The sequence below is a fragment of the Palaemon carinicauda genome, chromosome 45 (genome assembly GCF_036898095.1).
Source record: "Palaemon carinicauda isolate YSFRI2023 chromosome 45, ASM3689809v2, whole genome shotgun sequence".
In the NCBI taxonomy this organism is placed as follows: domain Eukaryota; kingdom Metazoa; phylum Arthropoda; class Malacostraca; order Decapoda; family Palaemonidae; genus Palaemon; species Palaemon carinicauda.
In genome coordinates, this window is record NC_090769.1 from 22916888 (window position 1) to 22941887 (window position 25000).

Genomic DNA, 25000 nt, shown 5'->3' on the forward strand with positions numbered 1-25000 from the left:
CATAATTTTCAGATGGTTTTTCTTTTTTGCTGTTTTAACTGTAATTGATGCAACGCCAGTTTTCATATATCAGTCAGTTAATCAATCAACGGACGTACTATCATTATGACTGACGTTTGAAAAGAATAATTGGTTTTTAAGGAGTTGGAATTGGGTTGTCAAAGGTCTGCTTTTGACCACAATTTTATTTATATTAAGATACAGAATGGATCTGTTGAGATTGCAAATAAAGCAAGGGAAGGAAGAGATGATGATGGATTGAGGAGCTAAGAAAATTTAGTGTACACTGGCATAGAAAGATCATAACCAGAAGGGAGAGGGAGGAAATGTGTGAGGCCTTTGTCCTGCAGTATGCTAGTAACGGCTCATGATGATGATGATGATGATGATATTTTTTCTTAATGTGGTTTTGAAGTTAGCATATTACAATAGTTAATTTATTTATTACCTCCGCACACATTTATATGTGTCTGCGTGTCTGCCTGTGGATAGGATTATTTGTCTGCCTCTCCTTTGGATAGAATTAAATGTCTGTTTCTCTCCTTTGGATAGGATCATTTGTCTGTGTCTGTCTGTGGACAGGATTGCGTCAAAACTACTCGACGGATTTTTACGAAATTTTCACCACAGATAGATCTCAGGTCCTGGATGGCCCCATTAAATTTTTTGGATGATCTGAATCTGGATTCTAGATCCTGATTTGCATTTTGCTCTATCTACGGTCAGCATATGAAAAGGCTGATTCGCTGTCCGTAGACTTTAGTAAAAATGTTGCCAATATTCATTTAACAGAGGTCTTGTTTTACTTTCGCTTTTTGTTTTCTGGTATTCTTGGCGTTTGTGTGTGTGTGTGTGTTTGTGTGTGTGTGTGTCCTAATAACCACCAACCACTGACAGAAATAATCAGGCAACCCATATCATATCTCAGCGTTTATTTGCTCCAACGTGTTCATCCCTTCCTCCACCTTGAGTGGTTTATAGTCTTCCGTTGTTTTTATTATCGAATGCCGAGCTGTCGCCGTAAAGGACAGCTTTGTCGTCCTCCTCACTCAAGTCAAGGGTTTCGAATGACTCGTCAGTTTTATCGTTTGTTGCTTCAACTCAACTTTTCGTTTTTTATTGACCCTTTTTTATGCCACCGGGTTATCGTCCGGGGCATTTGGTTACTGACCTATATATCTGTATGGCTGTGTGCCATAAATGTCCACTGTACTCATTTTTTTTTTTTAGTGTGGCGCATTTACACTGTATATCAGGGGTGCCCTTTTAGCTCTTAGAAGTTTCCTAATACCTGATTGGTTTAGAATTATTTTTTTCCAACCAATCAGCTTGCAGGAAACTTTTCCGAGCTAAAAGGGACCTATTAGCTATTAGGAAACTTTTTCCGAGACCTGATTGGTTAGAATTATTTTGTCCAACCAATCAGCTAGTAGGAAACTTTTCCGAGCTAAAAGGACCAATCAGCTATTAGGAAACTTATCCTAGGCCTGATTGGATAGAATTATTTTGTCCAACCAATCAGCTAGAAGGAAACTTTTCCGAGCTTAAAGTTACCAATCAGCTATTAGGAAACTTTTCCAAGCTAAAAGGGCACAGAGTCAGTTGAAATGCGCCTCATTAAAAAAAATTGAGTATAGTTCCTATGCTATTTTTATTGTTTTATCTGCCAAAACTTTGGAACGTTAATGGAAATAGACATGCTGCAAAAGTGATCCTGAAATGAAAAATTGGTGTTGACGTGGTCAAGGTTGTATGGTCAAAGGTCAAATATGAATTCCACTGACAATGAACTATAACACGAGTTGTTTTTGTTTCTTATGTTGACGTGGTCAAGTCAAGGTTATATGGTCAAAGGTTAAATATGAATTCCACTGACAATGGACTATAACACAAGTTGTTTTGTTTCTTATGTTGACGTGATCAAGCCAAGATTATATGATCAAAGGTCAAATATGAATTCCACTGACAATGGGCTATAACACAAGTTGTTTTGTTTCTTATGTTGACGTGATCAAGCCAAGATTATATGATCAAAGGTCAAATATGAATTCCACTGACAATGGGCTATAACACAAGTTGTTTTGTTTCTTATGTTGACGTGGTCAAGTCAAGGTTATATGATCAAGCCAAGGTTATATGATCAAAGGTCAAATATGAATTCCACTGACAATGGACTATAACACGAGTTGTTTTGTTTCTTATGTTGACGTGGTCAAGCCAAGGTTATATGGTCAAAGGTCAAATATGAATTCCACTGACAATGGACTATAACACGAGTTGTTTTGTTTCTTATGTTGACGTGATCAAGTCAAGGTTATATGGTCAAAGGTCAAATATGAATTCCACTGACAATGGACTATAACACGAGTTGTTTTGTTTCTTATGTTGACGTGATCAAGTCAAGGTTATATGGTCAAAGGTCAAATATGAAATTCCACTGACAATGGACTATAACACGAGTTGTTTTGTTTCTTATGTTGACGTGATCAAGCCAAGGTTATATGGTCAAAGGTCAAATATGAATTCCACTGACAATGGACTATAACACGAGTTGTTTTGTTTCTTATGTTGACGTGATCAAGCCAAGGTTATATGGTCAAAGGTCAAATATGAATTCCACTGACAATGGACTATAACACGAGTTGTTTTGTTTCTTATGTTGACGTGATCAAGCCAAGGTTATATGGTCAAAGGTCAAATATGAATTCCACTGACAATGGACTATAACACAAGTTTTTTTTTGTTTCTTAGAGAAATCTTCCAAATCTTTTGAACTATAATAGAAAGAGACATTATATGTAGCACAAGTCACCCCGTAATGAAACTGATATGTAGCACGCTGTCAAGTCAAGGTTATATAGTCAAAGGTTAATTGGGAATTCTACTTCCAAGGGACATTGACACAGGTGGTTTAGTTTTTTGTTAGTTAATAATATTGTTTTTGAATTTTATGGCACACTTTCTGGTTGCTTTCCCCTCTTATTTATTGGACATATATTGTAGAAAATTTATTGTAGTTTTTTTTAGGGTTTTTTCTTGTTAGCTAATAATTTTGTTTTCAAATTTTATGGCACACTTTATGGTTGCTTTCCCCTCTTATTTATTGGACATATATTGTAGAAAATTTATTGTAGTAAGTTTTTATGGTTTTTTCTTGTTAGCTAATAATTTTTTTTTTTAAATTTTATGGCACACTTTATGGTTGCTTTCCCCTCTTATTTATTGGACATATATTGTAGAACATTTATTGTAGTAAAGGTTTTAGGGTTTTTTCATAACATAATTATGTAGAAAGTATAAAAAATAATTATTGGAAATGTTTACAGGATATGTGATGAATATATGTATGAAATTAACAAATAACGTTGATTATAGAAAAGTTATCTTTACTGAAATTTCTATAATTATTTGTAATAATTTTGCAAAATGCAGTTTGCTCTAGAAAATCACAACAAATAATGCCCACATAAAACCAAAATTCTCAACAGGTTGTAATTCAAAATACTTTGTGTGGTTCAGTGTTTGGCTGAGATTTCAAGCAGGAATTGACACACGCTCCCAAAAATAACCAAATATTCCAATTCCAAATAATGCTCACATAAAACCAAGATTCTTAACATGCTGTAATTCCAAATACATCGTGAGGTTCAGTGTTTGGCCAGGATTTCAAGCAGGAATTGACACACGTTCCAAAATATAACCAAATATTGAAATTCCAAATAATTCCTACTTAAACCAAAATTCTTAACAGGTTGTAATTCCAAATACATTGTGAGGTTCAGTGTTTGGCTTAGATTTTAGGCAGGAATTGACACACGCTCCAGAAAATAACCAAATATTTAAATTCCAAACAACTAATGCCCCACTTAAAACGAAAATTCTTAACAGGCTGTAATTCCAAATTCATTATGAGGTTCAGTGTTTGGCCTAGATTTCAAGCAGGAATTGACACACGCTCCAGAAAATAACCAATATTCAAATTCCAAATAATGCCCACATAAAACCAAGATTCTTAACAGGCTGTAATTCCAAATACATTATGCGGTTCAGTGGTTGACCAAGAATTCAAGCAGGAATTGACACACGCTCCAGAAAATAACCAAATATTCAAATTCCAAATAATGCATCCATAAAAACCAAGATTCTTAACAGGCTGTAATTCCAAATACATTGTGTGGTTCAGTGTTTGATTGAGGTTTCAAGCAGGAATTGACACACGCTCCAGAAAATAACCAAATATTCAAATTCCAAACGAATAATACATCCATAAAAACCAAGATTCTTAATAGGCTGTAATTCCAAATACATTGTGCGGTTCAGTGTATGGGCAAGAATTCAAGCAGGAATTGACACACGCTCCAGAAAATAACCAAATATTCAAACTCCAAATAATGCCCACATAAAACCAAGATTCTTAACAGGCTGTAATTCCAAATACATTGTGAGGTTCAGTGTTTGGCTTAGATTTTAGGCAGGAATTGACACACGCTCCAGAAAATAACCAAATATTCAAACTCCAAATAGTGGCCACATAAAACCAAGATTCTTAATAGGCTGTAATTCCAAATACATTGTGCCGTTCTGTGTATGGCCAAGATTTCAATCAGGAATTGACACACACTCCAGAAAATAACCAAATATTCAAATTCCAAACGAATAATGCCCACGTAAAATCAAGATTCTTAACAGGCTGTATTCCAAATACATTGTGAGGTTCAGTATTTGGCTTAGATTTTAAGCAGGAATTGACACACGCTCCAGAAAATAACCAAATATTCAAATTCCAAATAAATAATGCCTACATAAAACCAAAATTCTCAACAGGTTGTAATTCCAAATACATTGTGCGGTTCAGTGTTTGGCTAAGATTTCAAGCAGGAATTGACACACGTTTCAAAAAATAACCAAATATTTAAATTCCAAACAACTAATGCCCACATATAACCAAAATTCTTAATTGGATGTAATTCCAAATGCATTGTGAGGTTCAGTGTTTGGCATAGATTTCAAACAGGAATTGACACACGCTCCAGAAAATAACCAAATATTCAAACTCCAAATAATGGCCATATAAAACCAAGATTCTTAACAGGCTTTAATTCCAAATACATTATGAGGTTCAGTGTATGGCCAAGAATTCAAGCAGGAATTGACACACACTCCAAAAAATAGCCAAATATTTAAATTCCAAACAACTAATGCCCACATAAAACCAAGATTCTTAACAGGCTGTAATTCCAAATGCATTGTGTGGTTCAGTGTTTGACCAAGAATTCAAGCAGGAATTGACACACGCTCCAAAAAATAACCAAATATTCAAATTCCAAATAAATAATGCCCACATAAACCAAAATTCTTAATGGGCTGTAATTCCAAATAGGCTGTAATTCCAAATGCATTGTATGGTTCAGTGTTTGACCAAGAATTCAAGCAGGAATTGACGCACGCCCTGCCTCAGCATTTCCCCCGTTAAATTGGAAGACAAGAACGACCCAAATCTAAACAGAAGTCAAAGTCTTTCAAAATGAAACAGTTCCGCTCCTGGTCGAAACAAGAGGGGAGGGGGGGGGGAGTGGAAGAGATGTGCTCTGTACGAGGTTATCCCGGATTACAAAGGCCTTTGAAGTCGGGGTTAATTCTCAATGGCGGTTTGGATTAGCATATGTACAGCTCGCTATTACGTCGGGTGTGTATGTTTCAATGCAGTTTGTTGTTTCATTTCCTCGTCTTCTCAATGGCTCGGTGGGTGGGTGGGGGAGAGAGACCTTTGGCTTGTCTGGGGCTGGCTTTCGAATTCAGGATGTTAGATGCGTTTAGATCTGTCAGTGGAATTTTCGACGAGTAATTTCTCTTGTTTTCTTTAGATGATTGGGAAGGTCGGTTGAATAAAAATGGTGGCAGTTAGTTAACTAACAATGGTAGGAAATAGTTAACTAACTAATAGTATGGATTAGTTTGGTAGGTTAATTGTTAGTAAGAGTAATGTTAAGTCTAGTTTGACTCCAATTTTATTTATATATAAGGTGCATTTTTCTTATCACGGTTTTAGAATATTATTATTATTTTTTTTTCCTAAGCTACAACATTAGTTGAAAAGGCAGGCTGCAAAGCCCAGGGGATCCAACAGGGAAAATAGCCCAGTAAGGAAAGGAAACAAGGAAATGAATAAACTATAATGCAAGTGATTAAAGATTAGGCATAGGTTTTCTGTCAGTAAAAGACCTGTTAAGTTCCCCCCTCTCTCTCTCTCTCTCTCTCTCTCTCTCTCTCTCTCAACATAAATTTGAACATCTGACAGGCTACTTATAGAGCAAGACGAACCGCGCTTGTATAAGACCAGCTTTATCTGATTGAACAAATCTCAGTCATGCTGGTATGATCATGCTTGTTCTATAAGTGAACACTGCCTGTTTGTCCTTCGGATGTACGTCTTGAGAGAGAGAGAGAGAGAGAGAGAGAGAGAGAGAGAGAGATTTAGTTCCCTATTAGAAAAGTGTTGGGAATCATTTTCAGAGAGAGTTCCTTATTGGAAAAGAGGGAAAGGAAAAATTTTAATAGAGAGAGAGAGAGAGAGAGAGAGCGAGAGAGAGAGAGAGAGAGAGAGAGCGAGAGAGAGAGAGAGAGAGAGAGAGAGAGAGAGAGATTTAGTTCCCTATTAGAAAAGTGTAGGGAATCATTTGCAGAGAGAGTTCCTGATTGGGAAAGAGGGAAAGGAAAAATTTTAAAGAGAGAGAGAGAGAGAGAGAGAGAGAGAGAGAGAGAGATTTAGTTCCCTATTAGAAAAGTGTAGGGAATCATTTTCAGAGAGTTCCTTATTGGAAAAGAGGGAAAGGAAAAATTTTAATGAGAGAGAGAGAGAGAGAGAGGAGAGAGAGAGAGAGAGAGAGACTATGCATTACGGGTGGTTCTTCACCCAGAGAACATTTTTTTTTAGTTATTAAGAAATACTTCCATAATATTCTCTGTCTTTTTAACTATAGTCCATTTCTTTTAGCGATGCATTTTAGCTCGGAAAAGTTTCCGGATCGCTGATTGGTTGGACAAGATAATTCTAACCAATCAGCGATCAGGAAAATTTTCCGAGCTAAAAGGGCACCGCTGCGAGTCGGTGCAAATATGCATCGCTAAAAGAAATGGACTATAGAGGCACTCGGTAAAGAGCATGCCTTCGCCACGCCAAGTAGTATTATTTTTATTTTTCTCTTTACTCGTACTTGTACTTCGATGTATTTTCTTCAGAATCCAATAGATTTGTCCTTTGGTCATACGTTAGATATCCACCAAGTTTCGTTGAAATTGGTTTATTAGTGTTTGTTTTAATGTTCACAAACAAATAATAAATTAATAAAATATTTACCATTTATTTAAAATTACGATTTTTTTATTGTACCGTTGCGTACTTGTACTTCGCCGAACTTTATCCTAAATATTACAGATTCATCCTTGGCTGTTACCAGAATATGACTACCAAGTTTGGTTAAAATCGGTACAGAAGTTTTTGTGTAAAGTTGCTCCTAATGTCTCTTTATATCTGAGGGAAAAAAGGCAGTGACAAAAGAACTTTTATAACTTTTATTATTTTTTTTTTTTACAATTATATATAATTTTATATATAACATTCGTAGTTTTCATTGATTTACATTAAGTGACAAAAGAATGATTATTAATTCTTTTTTTTTTTTTTTTACTATTAATGCAATTTGATATATACCATTCTAAATATTATAGGTTTCATTGATCTATTATTAATTTACATTTTCTCTTTCTTACAGGTCAGTTTCATATGGATGTGCAACAATATTTGGGTGAGGAATTCTATAGTATTTTTATCATTTCATTTTTTTGACTTGGTGAGTTAAAAATATATTGTATTTTTGTGTATTTTCAATTATGCGTTTGTAAGTGCATTTTATAATGATGAGAATATTAGATGATCTGTATGGAATACACACACGCGTTGCGTGCGAGCTGTAACACGCGCAAATGCATAGTAAATATATATATATATATATATATATAATATATATATATATATATATATAAAATATATATATATATATATACTGTATCTATCTATATATATATACTGTATCTATCTATATAATATATATATATATATATATATACATATATATATATATATATATATACTGTATCTATCTATATAATATATATATATATATATATGTGTGTGTGTGTATATATATATATACTGTATCTCTCTATATATATATTTTATATATATATATATATATATATATTATATTCCTTTCTGAGTGGGGACACCTTGATCCGGTGAACGGGTTTGCGTATCGCCATGATTAGCAAAGCTGTCCGAGACAGGACCACCCATACTTCATCGGTTTGTTGCGATCGATCAGACAAAAATCTTCCAGCATTACCAATAAGCCCTGGCCAGCGAGGTGATGAAAACTGGCCAAACCCCATATGTGAATTGACATGTCAGAGGCCTTTGTCCCGCAGTTGACTAGAAACCGCTGGATTTGTTGTTGTTGACATATATACAGTATATGTATATATATTCATACATACATATATAATATATATATATATATATATATATACACATACATATATAATTACATATATATATATATATATATATACATACATATATATATACATACATATATATATATAACATATATATATGTATATATATAATATATAATATATATATATATATATATATACATATAATTTGAAATTTGAAGGTTGCCGTTACTTAGTCTTAGAGAGAGAGAGAGAGAGAGAGAGAGAGAGACGCACACACATTAATAGGTTCTCAAAGGAATGCAGACACTAAAATTACCACCGGACTCCGCGATATCATTATGTAGCAGTCCCCACCAATAACATTCTGAAGGCCATTATCCTTGACACATCCTAACTGATAAGGACATTAATTTATATGAAGATTCCTAGACGGGTCCTTCAGGAAGTGACATATCAAACAGAAGGGCCTCAACAGGTGGTCCACGTGCTTAGGATACTTAGGATACGCTATATAACTTCCTTGACACTCGAGGAAGGAACAAACTTCCCTAATAAACTTAATTAGTCTTGAGTCTATAAGTACCTGTGATTAACATATTGGTCGGAGCTGTAGTTGGATTCGCTTCAAACGTTTAAACGTGCTGTTAATGTTTCTATGTTTAAGAGGGTGACATAAGTCTTTTTTTGTAGTTTATATGAAAGGTCTATTTTAATGTTGTTACTGTTCTTAGAATATTTTATTTGATCATTACTTTCTTTGTTGTTCATTTATTTATTTTATTTCTTTATTTGCTTTCTGTACTGGGGTGTTTTTCACTGTTGGAGCCCTTGGGCTTATATACTCCTTCTTTATATGTGTGTATATATATATATATATATATATATATATATGTGTGTGTGTGTGTGTATGTATGTATGTATCTGTGTATGTATTATAACGACGAAAGGAAAAATTAAAAGACGTGGCTATAATACATATTTTATGCTCATCACGTGTCAGCTATCGTGATTTCTACACACACACACACACACACACACACATATATATATATATATATATATATAGTATTGCTTAAAACAAAAATAAATCTGGTATGTTGCAAACGCTCGAAGCGCAAACGTCATGAACTAGCACAACAGCTGCACCTCCTCCGGGCCCATCATGACAAATAGCTGTGTGACTTTCCCTCTCTTTAACTAGCACTTGTCCATTTTGCTGCTCCGCGGGGCACTTTACTTATGTGGCCACACGCACACAGGGTCGTGCTGAGGTACGAGTATACTTTTGAGGTAGTGTGTAGTTTGTGTATTACGTATGTTAATTTAAGTTTATTTTTATTTTTATAGTAGTAGGATCAATTAACGTCTCGAGAGCAGATTTAATTCTCGATATTGTTATGCTATTTGTTTAGTGAAGTACATTTCACAGAAGTCGATGTTTATTTTTGGAAAATAGTGAAAGAGAGCGATAAACTGCGAGTGAATTATTATTATTATTATTATTATTATTATTAGTATTATTATTACTTTTATTATTAATTCCTAAGCTACAGCCCTAGTCGGAAAAGCAGAATGCAATAAGCCCAGGGGCTCCAACAGGGAAAATAGCCTAGTGAGGAAAGGAAACAATGAAAATAAATAGAATATTTGAAGAACAGTAACATTAGAATAAGTATCTCCTATATAAACTATAAAAACTTTAACAAAACAAGTAGTAGAGAAATAAGATAGATTAGAGGACCCAAGTGTACCCTCAAGCAAGAGAACTCTAACCCAAGACAGTGTAAGACCATGGTACAGAGGCTATGGCACTGACTACGAGTAGAGAACAATGGTTTGATTTTGTAGTATCCTCCTCTTAGAAGAGCTGCTTACCATAGCTAAAGTCTCTCTCCTACCCTTACTAACCTAAGACATTGGAAGACCATGGTACAGAGGCTATGGCACTACCTAGAGTAGAGAACAATAGTTTGATTTTGGAGTATCCTCCTCCTAGAAGAGCTGCTTACCATAGCTAAAGTCTCTCTCCTACCCTTACTAACCCAAGACATTGGAAGCCATGGTGCAGAGGTTATGGCACTACCTAAGAGCAGAGAACAATGGTTTGATTTTGGAGTATCCTCCTCTTAGAAGAGCTGCTTACCATAGCTAAAGTCTCTCTCCTACCCTTACTAACCCAAGACATTGGAAGACTATGGTACAGAGGCTATGGCACTACCTAAGAGTAGAGAACAATGGTTTGATTTTGGAGTATCCTCCTCCTAGAAGAGCTGCTTACCATAGCTAAAGTCTCTCTTCTACCCTTACTAACCCAAGACATTGGAAGACCATGGTACAGAGGCTATGGCACTACCTAAGAGTAGAGAACAATGGTTTGATTTTGGAGTATCCTCCTCCTAGAAGAACTGCTTACCATAGCTAAAGTCTCTCTCCTACCCTTACTAACCCAAGACATTGGAAGACCATGGTACAGAGGCTATGGCACTACCTAAGAGTAGAGAACAATTGTTTGATTTTGGAGTATCCTCCTCCTAGAAGAACTGCTTACCATAGCTAAAGAGTCCCTTCCAATTTCATTTTTCTGTCCTGTTGATAAGGCCAGTATTTATATTCCTTCCCTCTGGTAAGGAATAGATATTTCAAGGACTGCGTGCGCAGATTGCTCGGACCTTATCAAGGATATCCTTCGAGGACGCAAAGGGAATTTAAGTCGGTCCCTTATCTAAGACGTGAGAGAAAAATGACCGGCCGGAGAAAACAAGATAGGAAAAGGGATTGGACATAGCTTTCGGCTTTGATTCTCCATCAGTGCAGATGAATAAGTTTGCAGTTGTTTGCATGAGCTAATTTGCGTTTATTTTTCTTGAAAAGTTAGATAAAGATTTAAAATTTTTTCGAAAACTTTTTGATTTTATTTTTTTAGTTTTTTCTTTTTTTCTTTTTTAAGTTTTTGAAAACTTTTTTATATAAGAGATTTTCCTGCACTGCAGAAGAATAAGTTTGCAGTAGTTTGCATGAGCTAAATTGCGTTTATTTTTTCTTGAAAAGTTAAATAAAAATTTATTTTTTTTTTCGAAAACTTTTAGATTTTTTTTATTTTTTATTTTTTTAAAAACTTTTTAAAACTTTTTTTATATAAGAAATTTTCCTGCACTGCAGATGCATAGGCCTGCAGTTGTTTGCATGAACTAAATTGCGTTTATTTTTCTTGAAAAATTAAATAAAAATTTGAATTTGTTCGAAAACTTTTGGATTTTGTTTAATTTTTTATTTTAACTTTTTGAAAACTTTTTTTATTTAAGAAATTTTCCAACACTGCAGATGCATAAGTCTGCAGTTGTTTGCATGAGCTAAATTGCGTTTATTTTTCTTGAAAAATTAGATAGAAATTTAGATTTTTTCGAAAACTTTTTTATTTTTTTTTTTTAAACTTTTTGAAAACTTTTTTATATAAGAAATTTTCCTGCACTGCAGATCCATAAGTCGGCAGTTGTTTGCTTGAACTAAACCCGTTTATTTTTCTTGTTTTTTTGTAAACTTTTTGAAAAAAAAATTTTGAAAACTTTATTTTTCGAAATTTTCCGGGATTTTGGTATATTTACACCCCAGAAAACATTTTAACTCAAAAAGAGTTTTAACGCCCAAAAACATTTTATTCCCAAAAACATTTCATCACCCCCAAAAAACTTTTAACCCCCATAAACATTTTAAACCCGAAAAACACTTTAACCCTAAAAACATTTTAGCCCCCAAAACATTTTAACTCCCCAAAACATTTTAACTCCCCCATATCATTTCAACCCCCAAAACATTTTCACCAAAAAAAAGAAAAAAAAAACTTTTAACCAGCCGAAAAAAATAGTCTTACATTTGAAATCTTACAAAAAAAGAAGCTTTTATGAGAATTTGAGGAATAGATATTTTTTTTCCTTTTAGTTCGCATTTTTGTTGAGAAACTTGTGCCGGGACGAAGTCTCTCTCTCTCTCTCTCTCTCTCTCTCTCTCTCTCAATGTTTCTGCAGTTAGATTTAATCCCCGCACCAAAGTTCATACTAATTAGTCCCTGGCTCTTCCATTCTGCATGGAAAGAGGGGGGGGCGGTTGGAAACATGTGGGGTAGGGGGTGGGAGGACCAGGGGCCATAGACAGGTAATGGGGAGGCAGGCGGTAGGTCTTTCTTGATTATAGTTGTGAGGAGTCTCTTGATTTTCGTCCTGAAATGATTTTAACAGTTTAGGACTTTTAGTGTTCGTCAAGACGAAATGGAATTATTATTACTATTATTATTATTATTATTATTATTATTAATAATAATATTAATATTATTATTAAGATTATTACTATTAAGAATATTATTATTATTATTATTATTATTATTAAAATTATTATTATTATTATTATTATTATTATCATTATTATTATTATTATTATTATTGAAATTGTTAAAAATGTTATTAAATTTTTTTTTTCATCTTTCTCAAACAATTACCATTTTTTTTTTATTTTTACTGTACAGAAATGAATAATTTCTATTATGATGTATCTCATTTTTTTCATCTCCTTTCTCGATCATTTTTCATTTTGTCTGGTTTTTATCGAATAGAAATGAATCTTCTCTTTTATAATATCGCATTTTTTTTTTCATCTCTATCTCGAATATTTTTCATTCGTTTTGTTTTTAGTGACTAGAAATTAATCTTTCCTATTATAATGCATAATTTCTTCATTTTTCTTTCGTTTTAGTTTTTAGTGAATAGAAATGAAACTTTCCTATTATATAATTTTTTTTCATCTTTTTCGAACCGTTTTCATTTCATTTTTTCGAGGTGTTTTCATTTCATTTTTTCGAACTGTTTTCAATTCATTTTTTCGAACTGTTTTCATTTCATTTTTTTCGAACGGTTTTCATTTCATTTTTTCGAACTGTTTTCATTTAATTTTTTCGAACGGTTTTCATTTCATTTTTTCGAACTGTTTTCATTTCATCTTGTTTTACGTCTTACGTTTGAATGGAGGAGAAACAAAATTTGGACATCACCAGTTTGCCTTATAATGTATTCGTAACACGAAACACGATATTCGTAACACGAAACACGTCCTCTTTCTTGTCTTTACGACTTCCAACCCTAAAAAGAATCTTTTAAGAAAATATAGAGAAGGAAAACTTGAAAAAAAAGTCTCTCCTTCAGGCACCTGGAAAATGAAACTGAATAAGACCAACATTCAGAACTCAAGATTCCAGAACCATTTATTTAAAATACCTCTTGAGTAAAGCCCCGGTCCTTCTTCCAGACATGCTGTTTCCAGGAAGTTCAGACAAGACGACTTGATTTTAATTAGCGGGCGTATCTTGGATGATTTGCTCATCGTATGAATAGAGAAACGGCTCTCTGGAAATGTTGGCGACGAGGCTGGAAACTGGAATTCTGATTTTATTCCAGTTGTATTTTTCCAGGGAATGCTTTTATGGCAGTTGTATTCATTTGCATTTAGAGCGAGTGAGAGAGAGCTAAGTGTTGTACGGATGAGAGAGAGAGAGAGAGAGAGAGAGAGAGAGAGAGAGAGATGCATTAATGTGTATTTGAGAGCTAAGTGTTAAACTGATGAGAGAGAGAGAGAGAGAGAGAGAGAGAGAGAGATGCATTAATGTGTATTTGAGAGCTAAGTGTTAAACTGATGAGAGAGAGAGAGAGAGAGAGAGAGAGAGAGAGAGAGATGCATTATTATGTATTTGAGAGCTAAGTGTTACGCGGATGAGAGAGAGAGAGAGAGAGAGAGAGAGAGAGAGAGAGAGAGAGAGAGGGAGAGATATGCATTATTGTGTATTTGAGAGCTAAGTGTTAAAGAGAGAGAGAGAGAGAGAGAGAGAGAGAGAGAGAGAGAGATAAGTTGCAGTACTGTGTATTTCATATACCATTTAGACGGTCCATTTATGATTCAGTGCCTTAATTAGCCCAAGATGGAAGTAGCGAACAAGACAGGGTCTGTATTTCGTGGAGCCTGAGAAAACAGAATTAGAGAAAGTAATATATTATGAAAATTCCTTTAGATTTTTATAGATCTTATATAAAACCTTTCTTTTTGGTTCATTGTGCTAGATAATTGTGGTGGCCTATTGTAAACGTCCCTGCCTACGATCACCAGACTGGGGTTCGAGTCCCGCTCAAGTTCGATAGTTTCTTGTAGTGTCTGCAACCTCACCATCCTTATGAGCTAAGGATGTGGGTTTTGGGGAGCCTATAGGTTTACCTGCTTAGTCATCAGCAGCCATTGCCTGACACTTTCTGGTCTTAGCTTGGGTAGAGAGGGTGCTTGGTGTAGAGTTCTCTTGCTTGAGGGTACACTCAGGCACACTACTCTTATCTTACTTTTCTGTCTTTTGTTCATTAGTTTAGTTTTTATAGTTTATAAATGAAAGATTTATTTTAATGTTTTTGTTCTTAAATTGTTTTACTTCATTTGTTCATAACTACTCTTGTAGTTTATTTATTTCCTTGTTTCCTTTCCTCACTGGGGTATTTTCCCTATTGCAGGAACACGGTAAACAAATTCAAGGATAAGTTGGACATGATCATAAAAACTTTCTAAACGTTTAAACTAAATCATTCTAACCAAGAGCAAATGGAGTCTTTGCGGATGGCCTAAAGTGTCTCTGGAGACATCAAATATCCTTGTAACACATTCTCTCTCTCTCTCTCTCTCTCTCTCTCTCTCTCTCTCTCTCTCAAGAATAAGGTAGGCAAGACCTTAAAAACTCTCTCTCTCAAGAATAAGGTAGGCAAGACCTTAAAAACTCTCTAAACGGTTAAACTAAAACGCTCTACCCATGGACTAAAAAGTCTTCGAGACATCCAAAATCCTTGTACCTCCTTGTCAGTATATCCTCACCCTAACATCTGTTTATCCTCTATCCTCTCAAGGTATCCTTCTTTGTCAGTGTATCCTCTCTCCCTTGCCGGAACCCCAGGTATTTTTCAGCCGAGCTTCCAAAGGAAACCGTCCCGCTTATGCAAATTCATGACGCCACGTCTCTTAGCCATTCATTTCCACTGATCGCTGAGAGGAGGAAAAGATCTTTTTGGAGGTGTGTGGGTAATATGAACTCGCAGAGAGAGAGAGAGAGAGAGAGAGAGAGAGAGAGAGAGACTTATGAGGGCTTCCAGATCCGGGGCCCTTAGGCCACTGGAAGATAGACCTGAATGGCTCTGTTGGGGTAGATTAAACTACACGAAGAGAGAGAGAGAGAGAGAGAGAGAGAGAGCCTTATTGCCTCATTCTATGTTTGGGTTCCCCCAGGTCCCTCAGTGTGAGGCACCTCGTATATCCACCAGAGAGTTGCTAATGCATCTTCCGGTGTATTTTGAGAGAGAGAGAGAGAGAGAGAGAGAGAGAGAGAGAGAGAGAGAGAGTATTTCCTGCTGAAATCACTTCACTGTGTTAGTGTGTTGGCTTGATCAAGTGTTGTTTGAAGAAACGGTATCAGGTGTTGACCATATCTCTTCTATATTTGTTATCCACAAATAACCTTGGCTAGAGAGAGAGAGAGAGAGAGAGAGAGAGAGAGAGAGAGAGAACTTTATACAAGAGATAAAGTAAGAAGGAATTCGGCTTTATTACAGCTTCTTTGAATTGCTTTGAATAAAGTTATACTTTTTATTTAATTTGTTATTGTGGCCTATTGGAAGTGCACCTGCTTGGCAATCTGCTGGACTGGTGTTCGAGACCCATTCAAGCTCGATCATTTCTTGTAGTGTCTGTAATCTCACCATCCATCCTAGCTAAGGGTATGGGGTTTCTGGATGCCTATAAACATACCTGCTTAGTCATGTGCAGCCATTGCCTGGACCTTTTGGTCCTATCTTGGGTGGAGATGGGGTTTTGGCGCTGATCATATGTATATATGGTCAGTCTCTAGGGCATTGTCACTGTTCCTTGCCTTTGCCATTCATGAGTAGCCTTTAAAACCCTTTAAATGGAAGGTAAAGGTGATGGTAATAAGAAAAAAATAAATGTGCATTAAATATCTCACATCGGAATCTATTATAAAATCTAATAAAAGAATAGATATGTATGTTCTTCAAGTAAAACTTTTTATTCCGTTAAGAATTACAAGTTTCATTACTCTACGGTTAAAATTTATGACCAGGAAGTAGTTCACAAACACACGCAGAACACAAACAGTGGCTAAATCATAACCTCCTTCCAACTTCGTTTGCATATTATTAGTAAGTTAAGCGGTCTTATCAGTGATTCAATATATATATATATATATATATATATACATAACCGGGTAATATCAACACACAAACCGGGGGTATAACATAACCTCCTTCCAACTTCGTTGGCGGAGGTAATTACGGAGTTGAGAGGTCTTATCAGCGATTCCAAATAATACTAATAATAAAAAATAAAAATACTGGTTATACCAACACAAAAAGAGGTTGTAAAACATAACCTCCTTCCAACTTCGTTGGCGTATTATTAGTAAGTTGAGCGGTCTCTTATCAGGGATTCTTTAAAAAAAAAAAAAAAAAGTCGGTAATACCAGACGCTTTTTTTTCTTTATATTTTATTGTTTTTTTTTTTTTTTTTTTTTTTTTTTTTTTTTGAGTGCTTGTCCTCATTTGCATACGGAGTGACTCAGGCCTTTTGAATTCATTAACTCCTTAGCGGCGGAGTCGCTCAGCGGCCGTAAATCTCTTAACGTTTTTGGAGTTTGTTCTCAGCCAGCTATGATGACGAGTCGGAGTCTTTTCTCTGTTAAGGCCTCTAGGGGGGAAACCAAATATGGGACGCTGCTCTGCTCCAAGACTGCTGCTTTTCGATCACTGATTCTTTTCTGTCGCTTCTTCTTTTCGACCGCTTCTTCTTTTCTGTCGCTTCTTCTTTTCGATCGCTTCTTCTTTTCGACCGCTTCTTCTTTTCTGTCGCTTCTTTTTTTTTCGACTGCTTCTTTTCTGTCGCTTTTTTTGTCGACTGCTTCTTTTCTGTCGCTTCTTCTTTTCGATTGCTTCTTTTCGACCGCTTCTTCTTTTCTGTCGCTTCTTTTTTTTTCGACTGCTTCTTTTCTGTCGCTTCTTCTTTTCGATTGCTTCTTTTCGACCGCTTCTTCTTTTCTGTCGCTTCTTTTTTTTTCGACTGCTTCTTTTCTGTCGCTTCTTCTTTTCGATTGCTTCTTTTCGACCGCTTCTTCTTTTCTGTCGCTTCTTTTTTTTTCGACTGCTTCTTTTCTGTCGCTTCTTCTTTTCGATTGCTTCTTTTCGACCGCTTCTTCTTTTCTGTCGCTTCTTTTTTTTTCGACTGCTTCTTTTCTGTCGCTTCTTCTTTTCGATTGCTTCTTTTCGACCGCTTCTTCTTTTCTGTCGCTTCTTCTATTCTATCTCTTCTTCTTTTCCATCGCTTCTTTTCTTCTTTTCTGTCGTTTCTTCTTTTCGACCGCTTCTTCTTTTCTGTCGTTTCTTCTTTTCGACCGCTTCTTCTTTTCTGTCGCTTCTTTTTTTTCTTCTTTTTTTTCTGTCGCTTCTTTACTTTTTCTCTTCTGTCGCTTCTTCTCTGTCGCTTTTATTTTGTCACTTCTTTCTGTCGCTTCTTTCTTTTCTTTTTTCTTTATTTCTGACGTTTCTTCTTTTCTGTCGCTTCTTTTTTTCTTTTTTTCTTTTTTTTCTGACGTTTCTTCTTTTCTGTCGCTGCTTTACTTTTTCTTTTCTGCCGCTTCTTCTCTTTTGTCGCTTTTTCTCTTCTGTCGCTCCTTCTTTTCGATCACATCTTTTCTGTCGCTTCTTTTTCCCGTCACTTCTTTTTTTCTTTTTTTTCTGACGTTTCTTTTCTGTCGCTTCTTTACTTTTTCTTTTCAGCCGCTTCTTCTCTTTTGTCGCTTTTTCTCTTCTGTCGCTCCTCCTTTTCGATCACTTATTCTTTTCTGTCGCTTCTTCTCTGTCGCTTCTTTTTTATGTCACTTCTTTTCTGTTGCTTCTTTTTTTTTACTCTATGTAGCGTCTTCTTCTCTGTCGCTTCTTTTTTTCGATCACTTCTTTTCTGTCGCTTCTTCTTTTCGATCACTTCTTTTTGTCGCTTCTTCTTTTCTGTCGCTTTTTCTCTTCTGTTGCTTCTTCGTTTCTGTTGCTTCTTTTCTTACTCTATGAAGCGTCTTCTTTTCTGTCGCTTCTTCGTTTCTGTTGCTTCTTTTCTTACTCTATGAAGCGTCTTCTTTTCTGTCGCTTCTTCGTTTCTGTTGCTTCTTTTCTTACTCTATGAAGCGTCTTCTTTTCTGTCGCTTCTTTTCTTAACTTTTATGCGAGGTATATAGCGTGTGGCAAGAGAATTGGGCTTTTCCAATCGCTTCTTCATTTCAGTTGCTTCTTCTCTTCCATTGCTTCTTCTTTTCTGTTGCTGCTTCTCTTCCATCGCTTCTTCTTTCCTGTTGCTTCTTCTCTTCCATCGCTTCTTCTTTCCTGTTGCTTCTTCTCTTCCATCGCTTCTTCTTTCCTGTTGCTCCTTCTCTTCCATCGCTTCTTCTTTTCTGTTGCTTCTTCTCTTCCATTGCTTCTTCTTTTCTGTTGCTGCTTCTCTTCCATCGCTTCTTCTTTCCTGTTGCTGCTTCTCTTCCATCGCTTCTTCTTTCCTGTTGCTGCTTCTCTTCCATCGCTTCTTCTTTTCTGTTGCTTCTTCTCTTCCATCGCTTCTTCTTTCCTGTTGCTGCTTCTCTTCCATCGCTTCTTCTTTCCTGTTGCTGCTTCTCTTCCATCGCTTCTTCTTTCCTGTTGCTGCTTCTCTTCCATCGCTTCTTCTTTCCTGTTGCTGCTTCTCTTCCATCGCTTCTTCTTTCCTGTTGCTGCTTCTCTTCCATCGCTTCTTCTTTTCTGTTGCTTCTTCTCTTCCATCGCTTCTTCTTTCCTGTTGCTGCTTCTCTTCCATCGCTTCTTCTTTCCTGTTGCTGCTTCTCTTCCATCGCTTCTTCTTTCCTGTTGCTTCTTCTCTTCCATCGCTTCTTCTTTCCTGTTGCTTCTTCTCTTCCATCGCTTCTTCTTTCCTGTTGCTTCTTCTCTTCCATCGCTTCTTCTTTTCTGTTGCTTCTTCTCTTCCATCGCTTCTTCTTTCCTGTTGCTTCTTCTCTTCCATCGCTTCTTCTTTCCTGTTGCTGCTTCTCTTCCATCGCTTCTTCTTTCCTGTTGCTGCTTCTCTTCCATCGCTTCTTCTTTCCTGTTGCTGCTTCTCTTCCATCGCTTCTTCTTTCCTGTTGCTGCTTCTCTTCCATCGCTTCTTCTTTCCTGTTGCTGCTTCTCTTCCATCGCTTCTTCTTTTCTGTTGCTTCTTCTCTTCCATCGCTTCTTCTTTCCTGTTGCTGCTTCTCTTCCATCGCTTCTTCTTTCCTGTTGCTGCTTCTCTTCCATCGCTTCTTCTTTCCTGTTGCTTCTTCTCTTCCATCGCTTCTTCTTTTCTGTTGCTTCTTCTCTTCCATCGCTTCTTCTTTTCTGTTGCTTCTTCTCTTCCATCGCTTCTTCTTTTCTGTTGCTCCTTCTCTTCCATCGCTTCTTCTTTTCTGTTGCTTCTTCTCTTCCATCGCTTCTTCTTTTCTGTTGCTTCTTCTCTTCCATCGCTTCTTCTTTTCTGTTGCTTCTTCTCTTCCATTGCTTCTTCTTTTCTGTTGCTCCTTCTCTTCCATCGCTTCTTCTTTCCTGTTGCTTCTTCTCTTCCATCGCTTCTTCTTTCCTGTTGCTTCTTCTCTTCCATCGCTTCTTCTTTTCTGTTGCTTCTTCTCTTCCATCGCTTCTTCTTTCCTGTTGCTTCTTCTCTTCCATCGCTTCTTCTTTTCTGTTGCTTCTTCTCTTCCATCGCTTCTTCTTTTCTGTTGCTTCTTCTCTTCCATTGCTTCTTCTTTTCTGTTGCTCCTTCTCTTCCATCGCTTCTTCTTTTCTGTTGCTTCTTCTCTTCCATCGCTTCTTCTTTTCTGTTGCTTCTTCTCTTCCATCGCTTCTTCTTTTCTGTTGCTTCTTCTCTTCCATTGCTTCTTCTTTTCTGTTGCTCCTTCTCTTCCATCGCTTCTTCTTTCCTGTTGCTTCTTCTCTTCCATCGCTTCTTCTTTCCTGTTGCTTCTTCTCTTCCATCGCTTCTTTTCTGTTGCTGCTTCTCTTTTATCGCTTCTTCTTTTCTGTTGCTGCTTCTCTTCCATCGCTTCTTCTTTCCTGTTGCTGCTTCTCTTCTATCGCTTCTTCTTTTCTGTTGCTGCTTCTCTTCCATCGCTTCTTCTTTTCTGTTGCTGCTTCTCTTCCATCGCTTCTTCTTTCCTGTTGCTTCTTCTCTTCCATCGCTTCTTCTTTCCTGTTGCTGCTTCTCTTCCATCGCTTCTTCTTTTCTGTTGCTTCTTCTCTTCCATAGCCCAGTGAGGAAAGGAAATAAGGAAATAAACTACAAGAGATGTTTAAGAATAACATTAAAATCAATATTTTCTCTATGCACCATGAAAACTTTAACAAACCAAGAGAAAGGGAAATTAGATAGAACAGTGTGCCCGAGTGTACCCTCAAGCAAGAGGCTATGGCACTATCTAAGACCAGAGAACAATGGTTTGATTTTGGAGTGTCCTTCTCCTAGAGGAGCTGCTTACCATAGGTAGTCTCTCTTCTACCCTAACCAAGAGGAAAGTAGCCACTGAACAATTACAGTGTAGTCGTTTACCCCCTTGAGTGAAGAAGAATTGTTTGGCAATCTCAGTGTTGTCCGGTGTATGAGGACAGAGGCGAATCTAAAGAATGGGCTAGACTATTCGGTGTATGTTTAGGCAAAGGGAAAGAGAACCGTAACCTAACTAACTAAGGATAAGGATAGGGAAGTGGGGAATATGGGGAAAGGATAAGTACCCCTGGATACAATCCAGTTTATAGCCCGAAGGCAGGTACTCGGGATGGGAAAGAATAAGGAAAAAGGGAGAAAGAGAAGTACAGGAGAAGAATAAAAGAGAGGGGCAGACCCTCATGTGATATTAGATAGTAGTAGAATCAATCTGAGAAAAGAAAAGACAGGCAGGAAAAGGAAAGGTTTTTTGGTTCCATGTCAAGCCCTTGCTACAAGAGTCCGTTCGTCCGACACCAATTTGATGATTAAAAAAGGTAAGATTGTTCAAAATTTATGATGATTATAACCGTAACCAATACGGCTGAGAACACTATTTTTACGGAGAATTTCCTATTAAAATTACAGTTTTGTTTAACAGTGTGGCGTTGGCTCCGAATCTTCCCTGGAGAAGGAAATTGCTTCGGATTACTGTAAGGTGTTGAAAGATTAAATGGTTTAGGGCGCTAAGGAATCCAATGAGGAAAGTGTTTGTTTATGGCATCTTTCGAAGCCTTCGGTAATTCAAAGCGGCAGTGGGATGTTTTTAGTGGCCTCTTCTGAAGAGAAGTGAATAAGCTGAACGATTCTTTATATATTTTTATCAAATGGTTTATGGTGTTTTAGATATTTTCAGCAAATGGCTAGTGGGTTTTTATATATTTTCAGCAATTCGTTTATGGGTTTTTAATATATATTCTCACCAAATGGTTTGTTTCTTATTTTCAGCAAATCCTTTATGGGTTTTTAATATATATTCTCACCAAATGGTTTGTTTTTATATATTTTCAGCAAATGGCTAGTGGGTTTTTATATATTTTCAGCAAATGGCTAGTGGGTTTTTATATATTTTCAGCAAATGGCTAGTGGGTTTTTAATATATATTCTCACCAAATGGTTGGTTTTTAGATATTTTCAGCAAATGGCTAGTGGGTTTTTATAAATTATCAACAATTCGTTTATGGGTTTTTAATATATATTATCACCAAATGTTTTTTTTTATATATATATTTTCAGCAAATGTTTTTTTTTTTTTTTATAAAAATAACTCCTTTTCCAAGGATGTAATAATTTTTATTCATGAAATTACCTTACGAATATCATTACCATTAAAAGTTTACCTTGAAACCTTGCAAATTACCTGGAACTAAGCTAATTACTCTAAAAATGACCTTGAAACCTTGCAAATTACATGGAACTAAGCTAATTACCTTAAAACTTACCTTGAAACCATAAAATTACCCGAAACGAAGATAATTACCTTAAAAGTTGAATCCCTGGTTACCACATCGGCCATCATAAGATGGTAATCCTTCCCTAGTAACCGATTCGAACAGAGGACTCAGTGTTCCATTTATAATTGATGCCCCGACTCGTTTTAATGAGAACAAGCAAGGTTGTTTATTGGCCGTCGGGATTCGCTCAGAAGGAATACTTCTGTTCCCCATTTTTCCCCTCAAGAGATGATGTTTTAAAGCTTTTCTTACTTCTTTACAACTTCTCTTCTTTTGATAATGACTCTCCTCCTTGTTATCTTCATCTCCTCCTCCTCCTCCTCTATCTCCGTCATCTTCATCTCCTCCTCCTCCTCCTCTATCTCCGTCATCTTCATCTCCTCCTCCTCCTCCTCTATCTCCGTCATCTTCATCTCCTTCTCCTCCTTACTCCATCTCTATCTCCTTCATCTCCATCTCGTCCTCCCCCTCCTCCTTCTCCTTCTCCATCTCCATATCATCCTTTCCTCCATCTCCTTCTACTCCATCTCCTCCTCATTCTCCCCCATCTCCATATCATCCTCTTCCTCCATCTCCTCCTCCATCTTCATGTCATCTCATCCTCTTCCTCCATCTCCTCCTCCATCTCCATCCTCCTCCATTTCCATATACTCCTCCATCTCCATATACTCCTTAATCTCCATCTACTTCATCTTACCTTCCTATATCTCCATCTCCTCCTCCATCTCATCAGCCTCCTCCATCTCCTCCTCTTCCTCCTCCATCTCCTCCTCCTCCTCCTCCTCCTCAGTGTCCAACTGGACCGACTGACAGATGAGCTCTTGTTTGGATAGAGAGAAAGAGCTCTCTGTGCAAAGACCTTTTCTTGGTCATTAGCAGGAAAGGGTAGTCGATGTATAAACAACATCGCTTGTGAAATGGTGAAACCTCATACATAAATTTAATGAAACTTGATTATGACTGATGACACAAATGACTTGTTGCTTAATAGTTTATTCAATGGAAGGGCCTTTGGAGTTGGAGGGGGGAAGGGGGGAATAGTTTATTCAATGGAAGGGTTTTGGAGTTGGGGGTGGGGGGGAGGGGGGAATAGTTTATTCAATGGAAGGGTTTTGGAGTTGGGGTGGGGGGGAGGGGGGAATAGTTTATTCAATGGAAGGGTTTTGGAGTTGGGGTGGGGGGGGATAGTTTATTCAATGGAAGGGTTTTGGAGTTGTGGGTGGGGGGGAGGGGGGAATAGTTTATTCAATGGAAGGGTTTTGGAGTTGGGGGAGGGGGGGAATAGTTTATTCAATGGAAGGGTTTTGGAGTTGGGGGTGGGGGGAGGGAGGGGCTTAGGATGATGGGTTTTGGGGGGAGCCATCAGCAGCTATTGCCTGGCCCCGTTGGTCCTAGCTTGGGTGGAAAGGGTGTCTGAAGCGCTTATCATGTGTATATAAGGTCACTCCCTAGGGCATTGTCCTGCTTGATAAGGGCAATGTCACTGTCCCTTGCTTCTGCCATTCATGAGCTTCCTTTAAAGCTTTAAAAGTGATTATCAGTTACATTTGGGATAAGAAAATAATGAGTTATGAAAAACAGGAAAAGCTAAAAATACAGGAAAAATGTAAAAAAACGTATTGAAAATTGTTAGACACATAGTTCACATCTTATAAGATTTGATATTTTTTTATTTTTGATAATTTGATGAAATTATTGATTATAATACTTATAAAAGATTAAAATGTTTCTATACTCACATAGTATTTTATGTAGTAGTAATCTACTCGTGATAAAGTGGGTGGCCCTGACTAATAAAGCTTTGCTGATCACGGCGATACGCAAACTCTTTCACCATGTTAAGGTTTCCACACTCAAAATTTTTTATATATATATATATATATATATATATATATATATATATATATATATATATATATATATATATATATACATATATATATATATATATATATATATATAGAAATAAGCCATATATTTTATGGCTTGATTCCCCGGCCGACCAGAAGCTATTATCTTTGAGTTGATTTCCCCTTGGGTCTCCCAAGGTATAGAGAGAATCCAGATAGTAAGGTAGTATAATATATGGCTTATTTGAATATCAAAAACATATGTATATATACAATATATATATATATATATATATATATATATATGTGTGTGTGTGTGTGTGTGTATTTGTGTTTATAATTTTCATATTTCTCCCCATTTATAATTCATACAAAGTTACTGACCTGAAATGAACTTCGTGGCTACGGTTGTATTGGTCCTGAAAGTTTTAGATTACCCTGAGGTGGTTTCATGAACTATTACGGTTATGATCATATATATATATATATATATATATATATCTATATATATATATATATATATATATATATATATATATACATATATATATATATATGTATATATATTTA

At 36.3% G+C, this 25000-nt stretch overlaps 1 protein-coding gene across 1 annotated transcript in view; it reads right to left on the bottom strand.

The window, feature by feature from the left end:
- LOC137634848 (axoneme-associated protein mst101(2)-like) overlaps positions 1–20856 on the bottom strand; it is a 55981-nt gene extending 35125 nt beyond the window's left edge. Inside the window, exons 1-3 of the mRNA XM_068367401.1 lie at positions 20336–20856; positions 18805–19045; positions 17347–18069 (exon numbers count right to left, since the gene is read on the bottom strand). Coding sequence (XP_068223502.1) covers positions 17347–18069; positions 18805–19045; positions 20336–20856 — 1485 coding nt within the window. The remainder of the gene's footprint in view (positions 1–17346; positions 18070–18804; positions 19046–20335) is intronic.
- Between the last annotated feature and the right edge of the window lie 4144 nt (positions 20857–25000).